Source organism: Acanthochromis polyacanthus, chromosome 17 (genome assembly GCF_021347895.1).
Source record: "Acanthochromis polyacanthus isolate Apoly-LR-REF ecotype Palm Island chromosome 17, KAUST_Apoly_ChrSc, whole genome shotgun sequence".
NCBI lineage: Eukaryota > Metazoa > Chordata > Actinopteri > Pomacentridae > Acanthochromis > Acanthochromis polyacanthus.
In genome coordinates, this window is record NC_067129.1 from 5,380,470 (window position 1) to 5,402,435 (window position 21,966).

General features: G+C 39.7%; 1 protein-coding gene and 1 pseudogene across 1 annotated transcript; both read right to left on the reverse strand.

Moving 5' to 3' along the window:
- Nucleotides 1-1,477: 1,477 nt before the first annotated feature.
- On the reverse strand, nt 1,478-14,131 carry LOC110959195 (solute carrier family 22 member 4-like; annotated as a pseudogene).
- A 129-nt stretch (nt 14,132-14,260) lies between these two features.
- Nucleotides 14,261-20,915, reverse strand: slc22a5 (solute carrier family 22 member 5). The gene is made up of 10 exons (XM_022205972.2): nt 20,334-20,915; nt 20,115-20,218; nt 19,444-19,598; nt 19,150-19,321; nt 18,902-19,028; nt 18,394-18,488; nt 18,003-18,217; nt 16,717-16,899; nt 15,229-15,364; nt 14,261-14,740 (listed from the first exon to the last, which is right to left on the reverse strand). The coding sequence occupies exons 1-10, from the start codon at nt 20,721-20,723 to the stop codon at nt 14,635-14,637; spliced, it is 1,683 nt and encodes a 560-aa protein (XP_022061664.2). The 5' UTR covers nt 20,724-20,915; the 3' UTR covers nt 14,261-14,634.
- Nucleotides 20,916-21,966: the final 1,051 nt, after the last annotated feature.

Genomic DNA, 21,966 nt, shown 5'->3' on the forward strand with positions numbered 1-21,966 from the left:
CTACACTTGACTCACACACTACTTTATATTAAATGACTCACAAAGCCTTGGAGTCTGGCCAGTCTTTTCTTCAGGAGGAAATTACATCATATGGAGCAGTTCATGTGATATGGAATTAACACACTTCCTTGAGAGGTATTTTTATAATGGGTAACTTAGTGGAAAGGGATTTCTCGGACACAGATACAATTTATCTTCCATATAAAATGTGATATATTGCCAAAAAGAAATATCTGTCATGATTATCTCAACTTAATAAAAAGAACACAATCAAAACATTTTTCAAATAAGCTAATTTTATTATTCTTTAGCTAATTAGAAGGTGGTTGTTATGCAATTTGAATGGTTATTTAGTTGACATTTTAGAGATATGCATTAAATTTTTTTCTTAAGTGATTTTTTCCAGAATAAATAATTATGAAATTTGTAAAGACATGATCACAATGAACATAAAAACATTAGTTTGCTTTGCCTGGATAACGTCTTTGTGCATTTTTACCATCTGGTTTTGTTTGCTTTCATGTAAGCTTGTGGGTTGTTTTTTTTTGCACCTTCTCAAGTATACCACAATAAAACTGTCCCCGCCTGCCTGGTTCCTCCTCCCTGAAGACCTTTTCTTTGTTATCTAGCTTCACTTTAAACCCAACAACCACAATCTCTCTAAGCTTTCACAACCCAGGGGAATCTACCTATCAGGTAATTCACATATTAAGGGAGGTGATAGCACCAGATGACTAGCTGTTGCAGCCAAAGTCTGAAAGCAAAGCTGTATAAACAAATTTCATTAAGGCATTAGTAGATTTGACTATATTTGTATGCGGTTGTGGATTCTAATTAGTTAATATGTTGCTTTGATCTATTCTATAACTTGTAAGACAAATTTAATCTCATTTCAGCTGCACCAGTCTTTGGAGGAAGTAAAGAACCTCTATAAAAGCATAATATTTTTAAATTGCCACAATAAGGCTTATGTAAAATGCTTATTAAAGTGTTTGACTCCAATCAGGGCAAAGATAAAGATAAAGCAAGGAACCTTGGCGATCAATCTGTTAAGAATCTTTATCTCTCATATCTGTGTTCATCAGATGAAGGAGGGCAAAAGTGCTTGAAACCTTAAGTTACCTTGTTAACCTCAAATACTGATTCAAGTACAGACCTCTCCTCTCTCAGCACAACCAGAGATATGTTACAAATACTATACAACAATATGAGTATATTATAAGATGATTTATAGCTCTCACAGTGGACATGGGAAAAAAAGGGACTTGCATTATTAATCGAAAGACATTTTTGAGTGTATATGGTTCTCTTGTTTTCAATTAGTTCTTTAACATCAAGCACTACAACTTATGTCATGAAATTTAATTTATTGTAGTTAAATCTAAAAGTGCAAATACACAATGTACAGATAACAAAATGCTTTTCTGTTACAGTGCATAAAGTGTATTCAGTTAAATATTTTGATCAGACAGAAATTTCAAAACAACATTTGAAAAAAACAAATAGGGCAGAAAAACATAAAAACTTAAATTATACAACTTGTGTCATTACAGTCTGAGACCACCACTGATTTTCCTTCAAATATTACAAAAAAAACCCTCAAACACAGACAAGCAGAAGCCAAAAGTTACTATAATTTAGTTTCTTTAATGTAACTGTCCGACTTGCTCACTTCGTGTTCAGCTTCTTTTTCCTTTTTTCCTCTTCTCCTGTTTGAACATCAAGAGGACATTTAGCCATAAACAGTTGCATCAAAATTCATCGATCAAGTAAACACTACTTGGTATAAAACCGTATAAAGCAATTTGGAGGAGCAACAGTGCCAATAAACAAATTTAACTCTAAACTTACCCGCATATCTGCTGCATTTGTGACATGGTCTCTGGCAACGCCTTCCCATACGTTTCTGGTACCAAATAACACAAACCGGCACCAGAGAGGGCAAGAACTCCCATCACAATGTACGGAAGAGGCTTGAAATAGCGTCCTGCAAAAGGAGAATGTAATGACAAAAGAAGAGGAATCATAAATTACTGAGAAATTCCTTTAAAAAATGGAAAATGCTCCTATTCTTAAATGTAGACTAAGTTTGCAGGAAATTAAATTGCGGTTAAAGGCAGCTGACTTTAACTATTACATTTGGACACTAGAATGAATTGTTTGGCCTAAAAATACTTAAAGGAACTAACTGATTCATTTTGTCTTGACTTACTAATGTAGTTATAATTGTTGCTTCACACTGCAGACATAATTTCTACTGCTCCAGTTTGGGTCAGAAGCATCTCCCTGGTACTGGCTAATTATTCAAAATAGGAAATTAAACATACTTACCGAGATAAATGATAAAGGGGGAGATGATGGTGCCAATTCGTGCAGCCATGGAGCAACAGCCCATCGCCGTATTTCTGATAACGGTGGGGAAGAGCTCTGACGTGACGGCATACACCACACAGAACGCTGACGTGATGCCAAACTTTCCCACCATCTCAAGAAACACACCCACAGCTGGAATGTCTAGGCAAATAAAACATGGTTTTACAATACCGGACACGCCAAGGAAATCAAATGAGTTGCATTCAAAGTATCAGATTTTAACCTTTCCTCATCTAAAAATATACTAAATAGTGTCTATTTAGTCTCTCACCAGGCTTTGACAAAACCTTTAAAAACTCATGTCTGTGCATCGAAAAAAAAATTCCCATGAAAATAATCAATTTCAGCTTTAAAATGTTTTAAATGCAAATCAGAATGTGCAGATCTAGGGTGTCCCTGCCTTTCTTTTCATCCACCCCTCTGCCACCTCCAACTCATGTCGAAACCAAAAACTGATTTGTACACAGAACAATCATAAGGAATGCTCCACCCTGCAAGTTGACAGGATTGGTGGTTCCTTAGGTTTGTTACTTTGCTGTCTGAATCTGTTATTGAGACATTTGTACGCTGCAGTTTAAAGGTGGAAATACTCAGTCATGGTGTTGACTGATTCCTGCTATTCTCCACCCCCATCATCCTCACTCTCACCCCAGCCAGTCGAGGCAGATGGCAGCCTTCCCTGAGCCTGGTCCTGTCAGAGTTTTTTTTTTTTTCCTTTTATTCCTTCTCACCGTCTCCAAATGTTTGCTCGTAAGGAATCCAAAGGCAACTTTGGATTGCTGGGTTCTCTGTTCTTTGTTTCAAATTCATAATGGCTCACTTTACTATATGAAGTGCTTTGAGATTACATCAACTCAATTCAATTTTATTTAAATTGTGCCAATTACAATTCAAATTGTCTCAAGACACTCTACAGAACCCATATGCCTGAACCCCCAGAGCAAGGCCTAAGGCAACAGTGACAAGAAAAAACTCCCTTTTAATGGGAAGAAACCTTGAGCAGAACCCGGCTCTGTTTTGGGGGGGACCCATCTGTCGCTGGCCGGCAGGTTGAGAGGGACATACGTTGTGAGTTGGTGCAATCTAAATAAAACTGAACTGAATTGATTATTTCTCTCATTATCTGTCTTCCAGCATGTAAATGACATCATGTGGTCATGCTAATATTGTCACAACATTCATTTTCAGAAGAATAGCACCCCTTTAAGGTCCAGGCAATTTCCGCCCGAAATTTCTACTGAGATTTACAGAAAGTAAATTGAATGCTGTTCTTGAACTGTTTGGAGTACATGCATGGTTGGGGTCTCATTTGAAAGCTGACAACCTGAATTTTCACCCAGTGCAGTCAGAATTACTCTAGGTGCTACTGGCACAGAGTATTTCATGTTGGCACACACTGAATTAGGATGAATTTTTTCTCGCCAACATTTTTTCCCTAATAAAACACCTGAAAATCAGTGTGGCAGCACTGTAAGAGCTTGAAAACACAATATTGCAAAAGCCTGGGGTCTTACATAGTTCAGGTCAAAATTTCAGAGCAATACTACAAGAAATGAGTGTTTCACACATGTATTTGTACTGATATGCTCCGCCCCTGTCAATGTTGGATACAATCTTTATACACTGTGCACACTCTCTACAGAATGGTATAAATTCATTTTCACTTCATTTTCACTTCATTTTCACATTATTTTCATTCCAAAAACTCATAAAGAACTCAAAAAATCACTTCAGATAGGCTTCAGTGTCGATCACACACACAGATTGAGAGGAATACAGAGAAACAGCAGGTGGAGCCCGGAGCTCACGAATGAAATATCATATAAAGCCGCTGGCAGAGGCGGGATTTATATTCAAGCCATTCAGCAAGCTCATTGGCTACCAGGCCTGTCAATCTAACGTTTCCTCCGGCGTGATTTGCTGAGAAACAAGTCAATCAAGTGATGTAATCGATATCTGTCAGACTCGGCCATGGTTGGCTATATCGCCGAAGTAGGCGGAAACGAGTCACCTGATTGGTTGAAGTCCGGTTTGAAGCGGTAGAGAAGCGTTCAGTATCCATTTTGAATCGCGAACAAAGGGAATAGGACCGTGTATGATAAAGTTGTAATAGAAAGATGCAGTGAATATGAAACGCACAGCGCCACCACGCGCCGCGTGCACGCGCACGGAGCCGATCGTTTTCTGGATTTTTACCTATTTCGAGACATGTTTTGGCCAAAGTATTATACTGGATTGTTTCCTCTGGATGGCTAAGCTTGGGTTCTGGCCGGTTTTTGTGGATTATCTTCTTTTATGACCAGAAACGAGCGTCCAAACTGCGTCGACAGGTGAGCTGTGCACGTTTACATGACTTGTTGTTTGTTGGATAAATGTGTTTATATTACCCGCTGTGGTAATCACATCTGAAAGTGGTTTATACCGGCGGATTCATGAGAATCTCAGCTTTCTATGTGTGTATAGTGTTTGTATAATCGTGTTTGCAGTGTCCTTCTATTTTAAAAAAAGCGTATACCGATAAAAAAACGGCTCGCCCGCGGGCCGGCGTACTTTAACGGGCCTTACTGGTGATGCTAGTGGCATAGCTCTATAGATGGTCAGTTTACTAGTGTGGTGAAAACAGGATTTATCACTGTGGCTCAGAACATATCATCAGATCTTGCATCCCACACGTGTTAACACTTTGCATTGTCATGTATTTTTCCTTATCTGGATACAGATAGTGGCTTCCCCAGGTAGAAATGGCGTTGCTTGCAAAATTCTATTCATCATGATGGTAACTCATTTGTAAAGTTCCATTAATGAACAACCCGTTTTAGGCGCTCCAGGTGTTACCTATTGGAATGAGGCGAACACAGAGGATCATAACGCCCGCAAGGAAGAGTGTGGAAGACTGGCAGAAGTGCCTGGAGCAGCGCTGGAGCAGCAACAATGCAATTATGTAAGCTGGAACCTCAACCACAGCAGACAAGAAGCAGTTCAGGTAGGGGTTGCCATGCAGGTTTGAAGTGTTGAGGACTAAACCAAAGTAATTCAAGGTGATGGTGATCCTGCCAAGACATGCAGAACAAGACATGAATACACGGGAAACAAAATAGCAAATGTGGCTCCAAGTGCACAAATGATCCAACATAAATGATCCTACATAATCAACACTTTTATTCAAACTTGGGCATGGGTAGTGAATGACTGTGTCATGTGTGAGCATCATTTTGTTTAATCAGCTTTTGGGTTTAATGTTTTATGACTGTATGTTATGTAAGAAAAATGCAGATATACCACAGAAACGAAGAGATTAAAGTCAGACTGAAAATGTTGCAGCTTTTCAGGAGGACCAAAATAGTGTATCTCTTATCTTTCAGTGCCGATAAATCTTCAACCTGTGAAAAAACAAGAGGAAACGTTTGCAGAAATTAAATGCTGAATGCGTAAATGAAATTCTGCCACATCCGCTGCACTGTTATACTTGTGTTGCCATGATTACACATAATATGGCATAATCACTCACCTATAATATGTTAACTTGACATGATAACTAACCTCAAGAGATAAGGGTCGAAACTGTAAATGATTGCTTTTATTCTAAACTAATAAAACAGTAAAAACATGCAGCCTGTGATTGATCATGTGTTGCAAATAATGTCCTCAATGTGTCAATAAACATACCTCAGCTTGTGTAAAAATGGCTTTTGGAGCCTCTACTTTATTTATTTTGGCAATATGGACCAGTATGGCCTCAGCCTCCTTCACTCTACCCTGAGAGAGCAGCCAGCGGGGAGACTCCAGGATTAACCTGCACAGACAAACACAGGAATACAGCAATATCTGCAGATGAACAGAAAAATGCTTGATGATGTGCATTGAACTAAACTCCTGAACTTGTTTTGCTTATTACTTTTCAGTGCATTTATTTGTTCACTCATTACTGTCCCAACCCTTTACAGCAGCACCTACACTGTCAACCAAACTTGGACCCACAAAGCCAAGATTTCTGCTGGGTCAGAAGTGTTGAACAAAAGCTGCTTTGGTTTAATAAAAGACAAGGTTTCACTGCTGATGACTAAATGTTTGGTTTGGCAATTTCCTACCTGCTTAACTCCCTGCTTTGAGTATAGGCAAGCAAATCTCTATGCAGAGGATGAAACAATCCAACAAAAGGGAACCAAAAGATGCAAGACGTTATTCCTCTATAATAACTAAGGGAGTGAAGGAACTTAATGAAACATTAAGCTCCTTGAAGAACAAAGATTTACCGCGCCGAAGCTTATTTCAGAGTTAAAACCATTTACATGAACACTACCAAGCACTGTAGGAGTTGATATACAACATCTGAATATTCGTACCACCACATAGGGATGTAGATCAGACCGGAGGCAGCGATGGGAATCAGCAGCGACCACCAGTCACGGAGGAAGTAGGCCAATGCAGGCAGCAACATGTACCCCACAGCTGAGCCCATGAAAACTCCAAGGGAGCAGAAAAACACTCTGCTTTTTGGGCTTAGAATTTCAGAACCTGTAAGTCAAAGAAGCATTTGTGAAATTAATTTGACACTCAACTTTCTGGGTACTTTATTTTCACATTTTTGTCTGGTATAAGATCACACGCCTTTCACGGTTTCCACTGCAGAGGCAGTGATATGCAACCAAATGTCCTCAACAATTATGATCATATGCAACTATTCAATAGCAATTAATGCTTACGCGTAATGCTTCCGCTTATACTCGACAGTTCATCACAACATACAGAGTCAAAACAAGTCAAGCATTTATACAGTACATTTAAAACAACAGCTGTTGAGCTAAAGTGTAAAAGAGTTAAATAAATTAAAGAATTTCCTGACTAATTGAAAATAAAAGTTAAAAATCCTACAAAAGTATGCATGTAAAACCCCCCAAAAGCCAAAGATTCCTTATGAGCACGCAGATTTGTAGCAGGTTAACAACAAAAGATCTGCAGCAGAACCAGGCTCAGGGAAGGCGGCCATCTGCTTTGACCAGTTGAGGTGAGGTTAGGACAGAGCAAAGACAGACAGCAAAGACGCAGTATCACATACTGCATTTGTTCCTGGAAACCCTTACCCAGCACAAATGCAACGGTATAGTTGGAGAAACCCCCAGCACCGACAAAGAAGAAAATAAAGGTAAAGATCTCCCAGCTGGGCGAGAATATCTGCGCTGTGATTGCCGCAGTCTGAAGAGCCATCATGAGAAAGAGAGCTGGCTTCCGTCCATACCTATATAAAAAAACAGAGTTGGGTAAGCTTTACTCAAACAGGGATAATCAGACAGTTTGTTAAAGTGTTCAGACAATGCTGTGCACAGTACAGACCTGTCAGACAACTGGCCTGAGATCAGCACTCCCACCAGAACGCCAACATATTGAATAGAGGTGGACAGCGGAAGTTTGTACGCATTCCTGCACACCAAGTCCCACTGTAAAACCAATGCAGTCTTACTCATTTACTCACACTAAAAATCCATAATACATGTATTCTGAAAATAAAGTCAACCAATCACAAACCACACCAGAGTACTTTCAGCCTTTTAGTTTCCATGTATCGCACTAGTAAAATGAATAGAAAGTCAACAACCAACAAACTTGACCCTTTTCAGTCAGGCTTCAGGTGCAACCACTCCACTGAGACTGCACTCCTGTCAGTCACAGAATCTCTACGGCTGGCGAGAGCTGCTGGTCAGTCCTCTGTCCTACTGCTGCTGGACTTGTCTGCTGCCTTTGACACCGTGAACCATCTTTCTCCTTTCCACACTCTCTGAGCTCGGCATCTCAGGTTCTGTCCTGTTGTGGTTCAAGTCCTACCTCACAGGCAGATCCTTCAGAGTATCATGGCGAGGGGAGGTGCCAAGGTCACACGACCTATCAACTGGGGTCCCTCAGGGGTCAGTGCTTGGTCCCTTACTCTTCTCTCTGTATACCACCTCACTTGGTGCAGTGATCCGCTCCCATGGCTTCTCCTACCACTGTTATGCTGACGACACTCAGCTTTTCCTCTCTTTTCCACCTGACGACACAGCAGTTTCAGCTCGGATATCAGCATGTCTGGCTGATATCTCCACATGGATGAAGGAACGGCACCTTCAGCTGAATCTGCCTAAGACTGAACTCATGGTCTTTCCAGTTTGTCCATCTGTTCAGCCTCAGATCAGTGTCCAACTTCACTCGAGCCTACCTGTGCCCACAAACTCAGCCAGAAACCTGGGTGTCATGATTGATGAGCAGCTGACCTTTAAGGTTCACGAGGCCTCAGTTTCTTGATCTTCTCGTTATGCCCTTTACAACATCAGGAAGATCAGACCCTTCCTGACTCAACAGGCCACGCAACTTCTGGTTCAGGCTCTTGTGATGTCACGCATTGACTACTGCAACTCTCTTCTGGAAGGTCTCCCTGCATGTACAGTCAAACCTCTACAGATGATCCAGAATGCAGCAGCACGTCTGGTCTTCAACCAGCCCAAAAGAGCTCATGTCACTCCCCTGTTCATCTCCCTTCACTGGCTTCCAGTTGCAGCCAGAATCAAATTCAAAACTCTCCTCCTGGCTTACAAAACATTTACAAGAATGGCCCCAGCTCTTATTTAGCGCTGACAAAGTAAAAAAATGAATAAATAAAGGGGGGCAACACCTTTGACCAATCGCACTTGAAGCACTTTTTGCACTTACTACAGGTTTTTCTTTATGTCCGAATTCTTGCTTGTGTTGTACGTCGCTTTGGACAAAAGCGTCTGCTAAATGAAATTGTAGAATTGTAGAAGTCTTCTAAAGGCATGAAAAATGTTTAAAAGCTGTAAAGCACCTGCCAATATTAATAGTTTTGTGAGTTTTATGAAAAAGTTATTAGTGTTATAAAGACAAGTGGTGTTAAAGCATTTAAGAGGCAGCTGCTTATGCAAACTTAGTGTTTTATATTTACATTCGCAGATGATTGATCTGCAAATGTAATATATATTAATATGTATTGTATTGTTGAAAAAATACTTTAAAGGTTATGTCATTTAAGTGTCATGTCTGATGTGTATTATTACAATACATAGCTTTTATTTACACACGTGGACAAAATTGTTGGTACCCCTCAGTTAAAGAAGGAAAAACCCACAATTCTCACTGAAATCACTTGAAACTCACAAAAGTAACAATAAATAAAAATTTATTGAAAATTAAATAATCAAAATCAGCCATCACTTTTGAATTGTTGATTAACATAATTATTTAAAAAAACAAACTAATGAAATAGGGCTGGACAAAAATGATGGTACCCATAACTTAATATTTTGTTGCACAACCTTTTGAGGCAATCACTGCAATTAAACGATTTCTGTATTTGTCAATGAGCGTTCTGCAGCTGTCAACAGGTATTTTGGCCCACTCCTCATGAGCAAACAGCTCCAGTTGTCTCAGGTTTGATGGGTGTCTTCTCCAAATGGCATGTTTCAGCTCCTTCCACATATGTTCAATGGGATTCAGATCTGGGCTCACAGAAGGCCACTTTAGAATAGTCCAACGCTTTTCTCTCAGCCATTCTTGGGTGTTTTTGGCTGTGTGTTTTGGATCGTTGTCCTGTTGGAAGACCCATGACCTGCGACTGAGACCAAGCTTTCTGACACTAGGCAGCACATTTCTCTCCAGAATGCCTTGATAGTCTTCAGATTTCATCGTACCTTGCACACTTTCAAGACACCCTGTGCCAGATGCAGCAAAGCAGCCCCAAAACATTACTGAGCCTCCTCCATGTTTCACCGTAGGGACAGTGTTCTTTTCTTCGTATGCTTGGTTTTTGAGTCTATGAACATAGAGTTGATGTGCCTTACCAAAAGCTCCAGTTTGGTCTCATCTGTCCAAAGGACATTCTCTCAGAAGCTTTGTGGCTTGTCAACATGCATTTTTGCAAATTCCAGTCTGGCTTTTTTATGAGTTTTTTTCAGCAGTGGTGTCCTCCTTGGTCGTCTCCCATGAAGTCCACTTTGGCTCAAACAACGACGAATGGTGCGATCTGACACTGATGTACCTTGGCCTTGGAGTTCACCTTTAATTTCTTTGGAGGTTGCTCTGGGCTCTTTGGATACAATTCGAACGATCCGTCTCTTCAATTTGTTATCAATTTTCCTCTTGCGGCCACGTCCAGGGAGGTTGGCTACTGTCCCGTGGGTCTTGAACTTCTGAATAATATGAGCCACTGTTGTCACAGGAACTTCAAGCTGTTTAGAGATGGTCTTATAGCCTTTACCTTTAAGATGTTTGTCTATAATTTTTTTTCGGATGTCCTGGGACAATTCTCTCCTTCGCTTTCTGTTGTCCATGTTCAGTGTGGTACACACCTTTTCACCAAACAGCAGGGTGACTACTTGTCTCCCTTTAAATAGGCAGACTGACTGATTATGAGTTTGGAAACACCTGTGATGTCAATTAAATGACACACCTGAGTTAATCATGTCACTCTGGTCAAATAGTTTTCAATCTTTTATAGAGGTACCATCATTTTTGTCCAGGCCTGTTTCATTAGTTTGTTTTTTTAAATAATTATGTTAATCAACAATTCAGAAGTAATGGCTGTTTTTGATTATTTAATTTTCAATAAATTTTTATTTATTGTTACTTTTGTGAGTTTCAAGTGATTTCAGTGAGAATTGTGGGTTTTTCCTTCTTTAACTGAGGGGTACCAACAATTTTGTCCACGTGTGTATGACTTTGGTTTAGTTAGTTTTGCTGCAGAGCTGACATGTACTGGTTACTAATCATTAGGTAATATCTAGTTTTTGTTTAAATTTGCCACATATTCATTTATAAAATGCTTAGTGGCTGTTTATCTATTTGGTTAATGATAATAAGAAATTTTATGGCCATGAATGTGAGGATGGGTATGAGGATGGCTCTTAGTGCTATTGTAACTGGAGTGCTGCCATCTTCCAATTGCTTAGTTATTTAAGCTTGAACTTTGCACATCTTGGTTACAGCAGTGAACTTTCTTTGTGAATATATCTCAGATGTAAAAGAAAAAGAACTACCAACACAAGATTGCCTTGTGCATGAGTGTTTTTAGTAAAATGAACTTTTAGTGACCTGAAAACTAGACTTAACTACAAAAACTGTACAAAATGCAATATATTTGTGTAAAAAAAAAAAAAAAAGATTATTAAAAGTAAAATAATTGATGCAGGACAAACAGGCTGAGAAACAGATTTTTCCCATGGTCCATCTGACAAACACCTGGAAACCTGAATCCACAGCTTCACTTTTAATGGTTCAAATGCTGCTTACATGCAATTTCCTGACCGCATTTATTCTATTTTATTGGTTTTTATTTCATTTAATCGACCTCCTATATTGTACATATCTGATCACGTTGTCATTTATAATATTGTCTTGTTTTCTATGTACATTTGATTGTTATTTAATGTTGATAAATTATTTCTTTTTGCTTGTTTCAATGCACTGTCCAGTGGAAGCTCCTTATATTTTCGTCATGCCCCCATGTATGATGACAATAAAGCTATTACTCTGATTATATTTATTATTATTTATTGTGAGTTATTGCTCACCTCTGTAACAATAGTTGACTGGTAGAGATTTTTGCTGTAAGTCCACCCGTCCAGACAATCCTCGTGGGGAATTTCACTCACATTCACGTCCACGTTTGGGATGAGTCCATTTTCAGAGTATTGCCTGACAGTTTCCAAGTTAAGCCTTGAGCAAGAGCTGCGTTGTGTGATACCATTAACTGTTTCCGAGGGGATTGTGACGTTTCTCCACATCTCACTAATGCTGTAGTTTCCAGGGATGTAGCATTCATGAGGCGGAGTGTCACCTACGAAGACTATGTAACCGCCAAAAAGTCCGTTTGGGATGATGCTGATGGCTAGTGTAAAAAAATCCTTTTCTGAAAGGGTCCCCAGGATCCAAGGAAAGATGTGATGGTGTCATAGTCTCTGTCTTTTGTGGTGGCCATGACCTCACCAAAGTCCTTGATCTATAAGAAAAAGACAAAGCAATTCTCCACTAGCACTGAGGGTTTGAAGAGAGAGCGTGCTGTACCACTCTACGGCCATGTGAACTATGAATAATGCTGAGTGCACACTTTATATGCCACCTTCTGCTGATCTGGGAGGTTACACAGCTACAGTTGGTGTGCCGTGTGGGGTGTGGGGTGTTGGGACAAAAGACAAAAAAAAAAAACATTAAACACCACTTATGCATGAGCACAGTTTGTATGGTTTAGAACGCAAACAACAAAAAATACATACATGACATAACAGGTACCTGCAAAGAAAGCCCTTTCAAGGAATTCTGAAAAAAGCAAAGCTAATGATTTTTAAGCAGGGGTCAAACCTTAAGAAAGTCTATCTCAGTTTTTAGTTGTGGCGAAAGGTTAAAAAAAAAAGAGATAAAGAGATTGTGACTTTTCTGCTTCGGTACTCATTTGTGCTTTTGCATAAACTACCACAGATGACCAAAGTCCTATGAGAGAGCAACCCATGAGGAGTTCAATTCAGTACACCATAAAGTAATACGTAACATAAGTAATTTGTAGACTTGAAATCATTTACTGATGCTGCTGTTAACATAATAAATGCAGCTATGTGCATGTTCCAACTTCTGTTAATATTTAGACCTATTTAGGCATCATCTCTTTTACTGCGCACGCAAATGCTCTTCTTTATGGATTTAAAACAGAATAATTTCATCTCCACTGTTAGAAAACTGGTTTATGAGCTGCTAACTGATGATAAATTCTCAGCCATTAAATTAACTACAAAACATCACCTTCAAGTCCCAGAACCACTGAAGTGCCAGCACAGAGCCTCTGAGCAAGGTTCATGATGGATGTTGCTAAAGTAAGGACCGAAGCCGGGCACTTGAATATCCACGACTACAACATTTGTCATCTAAGAAATCAATAGACACTATGATGTAATCCTGTCCCCCAAATTTACCAGCAACTTCAGAAGCACACAAACTTGTAATGACAACCTTATTAACTGTATAGGAAGCAAATGTGCAACTTGTTATGGACTTGTAATTTCTGGTCTCACTCTAGATCATTTCTAATATAGTGCACACTTCATCATTTTTTGCTGCTGTAGAGATGACGTGTTGAATCAACAAATACAAATGCACCTGGACATATCTATCGTAACCACAGACTGAGCCATGGCAGCAGCGAAGTCGGAAAAATACGTAGTCACAGCTTCACCGTCACCATCAGACAAAGCAGCCGCACCTCTGCTGATAAAAGTTGGAGTTATGACTCTTGGAAATTAGCCTGATAAAATTAGCAATGAGCACTGAAAGCATTTATTAAAGTGTCATTCTGCCTCAGTTCACCGAAAGCCCCACACCCAACCAGCTTCAATCTGACAGATTTCTTTTTAAAGTGGTGAATACTGATTGAGTTGACCATGTGTAAAATCTGCGGCTAATAAGTAACATCAGTACTTCAGTAGAAAATTCTTAAACAGGGGTGAGCTCATGTCGATTTTTGCCACATTTTCTTTGCTCCAATCTGTGCAGCGGTGTTTGAAGTGCCTTCACTTGAGAAATAACATAGCTAGAGTATATATATGTATATATGATCTTCAATGCTACAATCCTAACTTGATAGAATAATACAAATTAGTTCAATGATGTGTCAATTTGAAAAGCAATTCGGTGTTTTCAGGAATTCCACCAATCGCAAAACCTTTATTTTTCACCCTAAGGGCCTGATTTCTTCCCTGCGATTAACACCCAGAGGAGCTTCACAAATGTATAATATGGTACCAGTCAGAAGCATACTTTATGAGAAAAATATTAGTGAAATAACAGTTTTTGCATTCATAGCCAATATTAGGACAATAATTGAGCAGGTATTCTAGGACAACTAGGTTGTTCTGTCTTGAATGTTCAATTCACTTATTTATTTAACAAGCTTGAGTCACAGCAACTATGTTCCAGTACAGGTAGTAGACAAAACGACAAAGACAAAACAGTGACAGTTCATGTAATACCCTGATGGAAACATCTGGCTCCTCCTGGTTTATCTCCTGCAAGCTTTAACCCCAGCTGGAAACATTAAATGTCATAGAGAGGCACACCAAATCTAGACTTTCTGACACCTTCACATGTCACACTTCCTATTACAAACATTTTCATGGCTATAGAACACAAATTAACATATTTAAACATGGGATCATATGAGCATTACACCATATGAACTCTGTAAACTAGTGTCCTACAGTTATAAATTGAATATAAAGAGATTACAAAAAACTAAAGCGTAAGAGTTTGCACATCAGATTTGGCCTCATGCTGTATAGGCAGGTTGCCCATAGCTCCGTTTTCAACATGTTTCTCCTTTTTGGCTCCACTGCACACCCTGTAATAGAAAAAGTATGTTAAAAATGGCACATAGACACACAAATATAGCAGCTTTCACCTGTATTTTTACTTTATCTTCTTCTATTGTGATGTGAGTTCTCTTTGTTAAAAGATAATTAACATTAAAGTCCATTTTGTTGTCCTTTTAATGGGGCCAGCAAAAGAGACAGTTATCAGTGATCTAAAGCGTTGCCAAAAAAATTCTGTGGATTCTAAACTATTCTCATATGACTGACTTGGTGCATTTATCTTATCTCATGACACATGGCTTTTTTTTTTTTTTATGTCAGCACTCTTTGACATGTTTCTCATTCATTCATTCTCACACCCAACCTGCCCTGCACGGTGCTTGCTAGCCTCCAGGTTAAGTGTTTAGGATGCTTCAGCATGTGGAGGGGCCAAGGATGGACCTACCAACCCAGTGACTGACGGACAACACGCTTGCAGCAATTCTACTCATCACGTCACTCGGTGAACTGCACCTACCCCTGACATTCTTGCATTTGCTCAACTGTCTCCGGAAGATCTTTGTGGAGGGTCTCCGGTAGGAACAAGTTAACCACAGAGGAGGCAATAGTGAGACTTCCCATTAGAATATAAGGCAAAACCTTATTATATGTACCTGTAAACAACAAACATCAGAAAATGAAAGTTTTACTTGAATACTGATGAAAACTAATACGATGCAATGCAGACTTCTTTTTATTTTGCATACCTTTAATACACTGCCTGGCCAAAAAGAAAAGTCGCCACCTGGATTTAACTAAGCATGTAAATAAGAGCCTTCCATTGGATAAATACTGCAGTGATGAATATGTTTCATCTGCAACAACTTCTTTAACCCTTGCTGATGTAGTGAGGAGCTTCCCATTTCTTAAACAACCATGTTGTAGACATATCCTGTGGTCAAGGAAAGGATGTTAATCTGTCTCAGAAAGGTCAAATTACTGACCTGCATCAAGCAAAGAAAACAACTAAAGAGATGAAACTACTAAAATCAGGTTAAGAAACATCCAACGCATTATTAAAACCTGGAAGGATAGTGCTGAACCGTCATCTTCGAGGAACAAATGTGGTCAGTCATGTACGACGTGGTACGACATCTACATGACTGACACGCCCTGTAAAAGGAACATATGTCTTCATCTTCCACATTCTGAAGCTCAGTGTCAGTGTGCTGCTCTACATTAAGCTCATGTGCAACGAGTAGGTAATGGTGTCGGCTTATGTCAACAATGGAGCCCTTGATCATGAGACGGCCAGCAACCAGGCTGCACTGTGGTGCCATCTGTGGTCACACTTGGAAGTACAGCACCTTCTCTGGCTTCCTGCTGTATCAGGACTGAACTGCTGCTGCCAAACAGCCCCCTGCTCCCAACGTGTGGTGCACTGTTTGCTTTGCACTAAATGCTGATGAATCTGACATTTCAAAATTGTGGTCCAGCTTTACTCAGTATGAAGCCCATTCATAAGATGTGGTGCATTAGTGGCCAAATGATGTGATCTATGCTCATAGCCATTATCTACATTTGAAATAGGTGTCATAACTCCATGACAAAAAAACTAATTACAGTACTTGATTCCCCTTCGAAGTCATGTCATTTTCCGAAAGTGATGGGCGCATCAGGGTAAGAAGAGAGGCAGATGAAGTGATGCACTCATCATGCCTAGTGCCGACAAGCCTGTGGGGGTTAGGGTTATGATCTGGGGTTGGTCAGATTTAGCAACTTTATGTTCCCAAAGAATGAGGTCAGCTGACTACCTGAATACACTGAATGGCCAGGTCTTTCCATCAGTGGAGTTTTTCTTCACTGATGGCACGGGCATATTCCAAGATGTCAATGCCAGGATTCATGGGGCTCACATTGTGAATGAGTGGATCAGGGAGCGACTTTTTTTTTTGGCCTGGCTGTGGATATAAGTGCAGAGAATATGCAACATCTAAATGGGATAGTGTACTCCATGTTTACGTACCTAAATAAATGACATAAGGAGCTGTGATGCTGCCAATGCGTGCAGCAGAAGAGCACATTCCCATGCCAACGTTCCTCAGTACAGTGGGGTAGATCTCGGCGGTGTAGATGTAGACGATGCTGAAGGCCATGGTGAAGCCAAACTTCCCAGTCATCTCCAGTGCCAGAGCGACATGCTGAAGAGCTGAGGAGGCAAGACAGAGTCAATTAAAATGCTCTTTAAAAAGACAAATAAATGTTCTTTGGTGTAAGCAGTTTGGCCGAAGTAGCAAAAGAAATACATACAAAATATTCTGTGACAAATATAAATCCTGCATTTGGAATTTTACCTGCATGAAAAGTCTAGAAAGGATTAGCATCAAAATACACTAAAATAAACAGAATTATTGTGTGGCTTATTTCAGAATAAGGGTATGTTGTACTCACATGTTGCTTCTAATAAATCACAGATCTTATATATTAATTCCATTCAGCATCGCAGCAGATTAGATGTCGCCAAAATGTGCATAGATGCAGGTTTAAATGAAGAAAACTGATTTCAGGCATTGTGCTGACAAACATATTTTAAAATAATCAGTTTGTATTTGTATTTGGCTGCAGTAAAATAATCATTTCTTTACTAATACTGCTTTACTTCATTCAGGAGGTACATGCTACTTATACAGTCGTCATGTGAGTGTGCTCTGAATTGCACAATCAGCAGCTTAGACAGCAACTTTCACATCTTCTAAAACTGCCTAAGACAAACCTTCTGTCTATTTGAGCTATGAAGCTTGCACATTCACAGACCCATCCCTGTGGAAAAAGCATGTCCAGGCACCGGTTTGACATGTGAAGCTACCAATCTTTAACTCTGTACATGTTACCAGCTGAGTCATTTGCAATGTACTTTTTACAACTTTGAGGTACCGGTACCTTATCTGAGTACTTCCATTTTACAGCTGAAGTTAGAAGTTACTTTGAAAATTAAGATTTTACAGAGAAAACTGGCCAGACCATAAAAACGTGTTTACTTGCTGTCAGCAGTATGAATGGCTAAATGTTCTCTATCTCAACTGGCTTAAACTTTAGCAGAATATTAAAATGCAGTAGTAGTAATAACACTCCAGCGGTAAAACACTATGAATGAGTGCAGTTCTTCCCCTATGAGTTGTTTTACTTCAAGTATTTGAATAAAAAACAAGGAAGGTTGTAGTAGCTGGTATGCAAATGTATATTATATTTACATTTCTGTGTGTATTAGTCAGGTTTCTTGTGGGTTTTACATTAGAAAAAGTCAATCATTACTGTCAGGGATGAACTGGATGAGCAGAAGAACTCCTCCTCCGATGACGAGGAACGATGACAGAAGTACCCTCCTGGGACATTTCTTCAGCAGCCAAGTAGAAACCACATAAGCAGGAACTTCAGCAGTAGCTGACAAGAAGCAGTTCATGAAGGGGTTGCCACTCAGGTTGGAGGTGTTGAGGGATAATCCAAAATACCCGATATTTATAGCCATCCTTAGAAACAGCACCAGAATCAAGGACACATCTTCAATATTTGTATGATCAGCGGATACAAGTTTACAGTTTGGATTTTTCTTGCTGTTTGAATCAGTGGGCTAAGTCGTCTCAGCTGCATCATCATTAATAACAAAAGTTTGAAAATTGTGACAGAAAAAAAAGCAAGCACTCACCACAAAATGAGGCACATCAGTGTGATGCATCTGATGTTCTTGGATTTCAAAATATCAAGCATGGTGTAAGTCCTGCTGGGAGACATTTCTTGCAGCTGAAATCAAGGCAAAGAAGAAGAATGATGTGGTTGAATTTCACACACTTGGGCAAAGAATATCTCATGTACACACGTGGACAAAATTGTTGGTACCCCTCAGTTAAAGAAGGAAAAACCCACAATTCTCACTGAAATCACTTGAAACTCACAAAAGTAACAATAAATAAAAATTTATTGAAAATTAAATAATCAAAAACAGCCATTGCTTTTGAATTGTTGATTAACATAATTATTTAAAAAAACAAACTAATGAAACAGGCCACGAAATATGTCAAAAGTTGATAAGATTCCTGTTCCCAGAATCAATTATGGCACTCACTGTCGATCTGAAGGATAAAAAGCATTCCAGAATTTAAAGTCCATACATGTGCAGTACCATTATTCATGCGAACGTGCAGTATGAGCTTCACCTCAGATTCTTTGAAGATTATAGCTGGAGCTTCCACTTTATTTCTCCTTGCAGCATCTCTCACAATGGGCTCTGCCTCTTCTACTCTTCCCTGAGTGATCAGCCATCGAGGAGACTCTGGGATGAACCTGCACAATCAGTACAAAACAGGTTGATGCTGTCTGCTGTTAAACAGTGGAGGACAAGGGGAACATTACATACATGCTACTAGTCTAGTTCAGAAATCAGGAAATTTGATGGGAAACACACCACCACAGAGGGATGTAAACCACAGAAGTTGCTGACAGAACGGCGAGTAGAGTCCTCCATTCTCTGATACCGTATGCAATCCAGGGTAAGGTCATGTACCCGATGCAATAGAAGAGGAAGGCCCCGAGGGTCGTGAAGAGCACTCGCATGGTTTTGCTCAACACCTCCGTGCCTGTCAGAGATAGAATAATAAATGTTTCATGGTGAGAATGCGATCGACGAGCAAAAACTACACTGAAGCAAATCAAAGTGTGCAAACTGTGCACTAAAACATTATTTTGCAATGCCCTGTACCTAGTACAAATGCAGAGATGTAGATGGAAATCTGGGAGGCTCCAACAAAGAGGAACATGATGCAGAACATCCTCCATGAATGTGAGAAGGACTGAAGCAGGACCGAGAGACACTGGGCCCCGAGAGAGATGAAAACGACTTTCTTCCTCCCATACCTCCATGGAAAAGAAATATATGTCATTTATAGTGACTCACACATGTAGTGCATTGAGAAAATATGAGGGAGACATGCTTTTATTTCTTTTGATGAGGAAAAACTTATTGCAGGACCCTCAAAAAAAATGACTCAATCAATGCTCACTTGACAAAAAAGGGACTGAAGTGAAACAAAATCCTACTCAAAAGCAAGTGACAGCACAGGTCTCATCTTCAATGTAAGAGTGTGATGTGAAATGTTTGAACAGTAGATGGGGCTGTTGTCATTGACAACAGCTAATCCGAAGCCTCCAGTCACATTTACTACAGTAATCTATAACTTACTAAAGCACGACTCCCTTGTCAAAACACAACATTTTATGAGTGATAGAACCCTTTAGACAAAATAGCAGACATGCAGTGTGGAGTTTATGGCAGAAAATGACAGTGAATCTAAAGTACAGATACAAATACAAACATTCAGAGTGCACTTAAGGTAATTTCATGGATAACAAAAGGATGAAAGGATGAAATACCTGTCAGAAAGCTGGCCTGAGATTAGGGATCCAACAAGGTATCCCACAAAGAGGGTGGAGGATGCAAAAGGAACTTTCCACTGGTTGTCACAAACAAGGTCCCACTGTGAAAGTTATGAAAGACGGAGATTACACATTTCAACCAAAAAAAAAGAAAAAACAACTAAAAGCCGTCAGAAATGCAACTGCCAAATAGAAAAAACGCACATCTGTACTGACCTCAGTGACAATAGTGGATTGGTAGATATCTTTGCTGTAGGTCCATCCATCCAAACATCTCTCCTGCTCCAGGTTAGTGATGTTTACATCCCTTCCAGGTACCAATCCTTCTGTAGACAGATTTCTGACCACATCCAGCTTGTATCTGCTGCACTGGCTCTGAACCTCCGCATCGTCCACTATCGTGACGGGAATAATGGCATCTCTCCACTCATCAGTGAGGTTGACGTCTGGAATGAGGCAGTGGTGCTTCGGAGCTGCTCCAACAAACACAATGTAGAGTCCGTTGAATCCAGTTGACACAAAAATTGTGTTCAGGAGAAAGAATGTAGTCCAGAAGTAAGGACCAGTTTGCCCAAGGAATGCAGTGTCTTCATCATAGTCTCCCATACTTTATAGAAACTACCTCCCTGCTCTTGAGGGAGAAAAAAAATGTCCTTCGAGACGTGGTGTTCCTCTTAAAGTCTTCAGCTTAGCACTGGAGTGGTAGGGTTGAGCTCTCTGTGGGGCAGAATGAGCTGGTCCCTCGCTGGGACGGAGTCACAATTAAAAAACTTCAGTTTCCACTGCTGTGAGAGTATTAAACCTCCTTTTGAGGGAAGAACTTTTTATGGAAAACTCCCTAAGACTAACTGATCCCTTCTTCTTTTAGAGGCAGACAAGGGAGCAAATTTATTCGAGACTAAAGAATGAGAGACCTCTCATTCTGTGATTTGGTCTGATTTAAACAATGCACTGTGCAGTTTGTCCCTGCAGTACAGTGGTATTTTGTCTAAACAACATTCCACACTTTTAAATACTCCAAAGAAGTCCACGTGCCTGCACTCTAAATGTTGCTAAGTAGCATTAAGACTCCTGTTGGACTATTTTTAAGCCACACTGTAGAGGCAGCATGCCTTTATAGAAAACAGAAAATGTAACAATCTTCTGTGTCTGTTTACTTTACTAAATAACAACAAACGACTAAAATGCTTGATTCACGAAAATCTGGACTTAGTTTTTTAGTGCAACACTTTAAGTCTGCCATATAACTATATTTCCTGCACTTTTATTGTGTATGTTAATGATCACATGTATATTTCCTGAATTTCTTATCTATTTTTCTCTTGTTTACTTCACAGTCAGTGCAGGCAGGCATTCCTCCCCAGGCCACACGCTGATACTCTGTGGTGTAACAATTCTGGACTGCAGCCACAGCAGTTGACTGCATTTCATAATAAAAGGGTAATGGGTAAGACTTCACTGGAATCATAATTTATTTGCATAATGAATGTGTTTTCATTTCCAAGTGCTAGACAAGTAAGTTGCAAAATAGAAGAATCATAAAAAAAATTTGGGAACTTGGATGCAGAGTCTTTACAGTGTAGTACAAAAGGTCACGGTTCTGCACAAGTAAACTAATCAAAGTGCACTTTTTAGCAGTAAAACATGTCTTCTGTCAACAATTATCATTTAAATACAGTGAACTGATGTGAGTTTCTGGGAATTGCAAATGAAAGCAAAGTTTAAATAGCAAGCTTTTTGAAGTCTCTCTCACTGGTGCCCTGGATATTTACACACGTGGACAAAATTGTTGGTACCCCTCAGTTAAAGAAGGAAAAACCCACAATTCTCACTGAAATCACTTGAAACT

Coding starts and splice junctions, on each gene's coding strand:
- slc22a5 (XM_022205972.2), bottom strand. CDS start 20,723: ATGGGAGACTATGATGAAGACACTGCATTCCTTGGGCAAACTGGTCCT. Junction 19,322..19,443: donor CATCTCTGCATTTGTACTAG/GTACAGGGCATT, acceptor TATCTCTGACAG/GCACGGAGGTGTTGAGCAAA. Junction 15,365..16,716: donor TCCTTATGTCATTTATTTAG/GTACGTAAACAT, acceptor TGTTGTTTACAG/GTACATATAATAAGGTTTTG.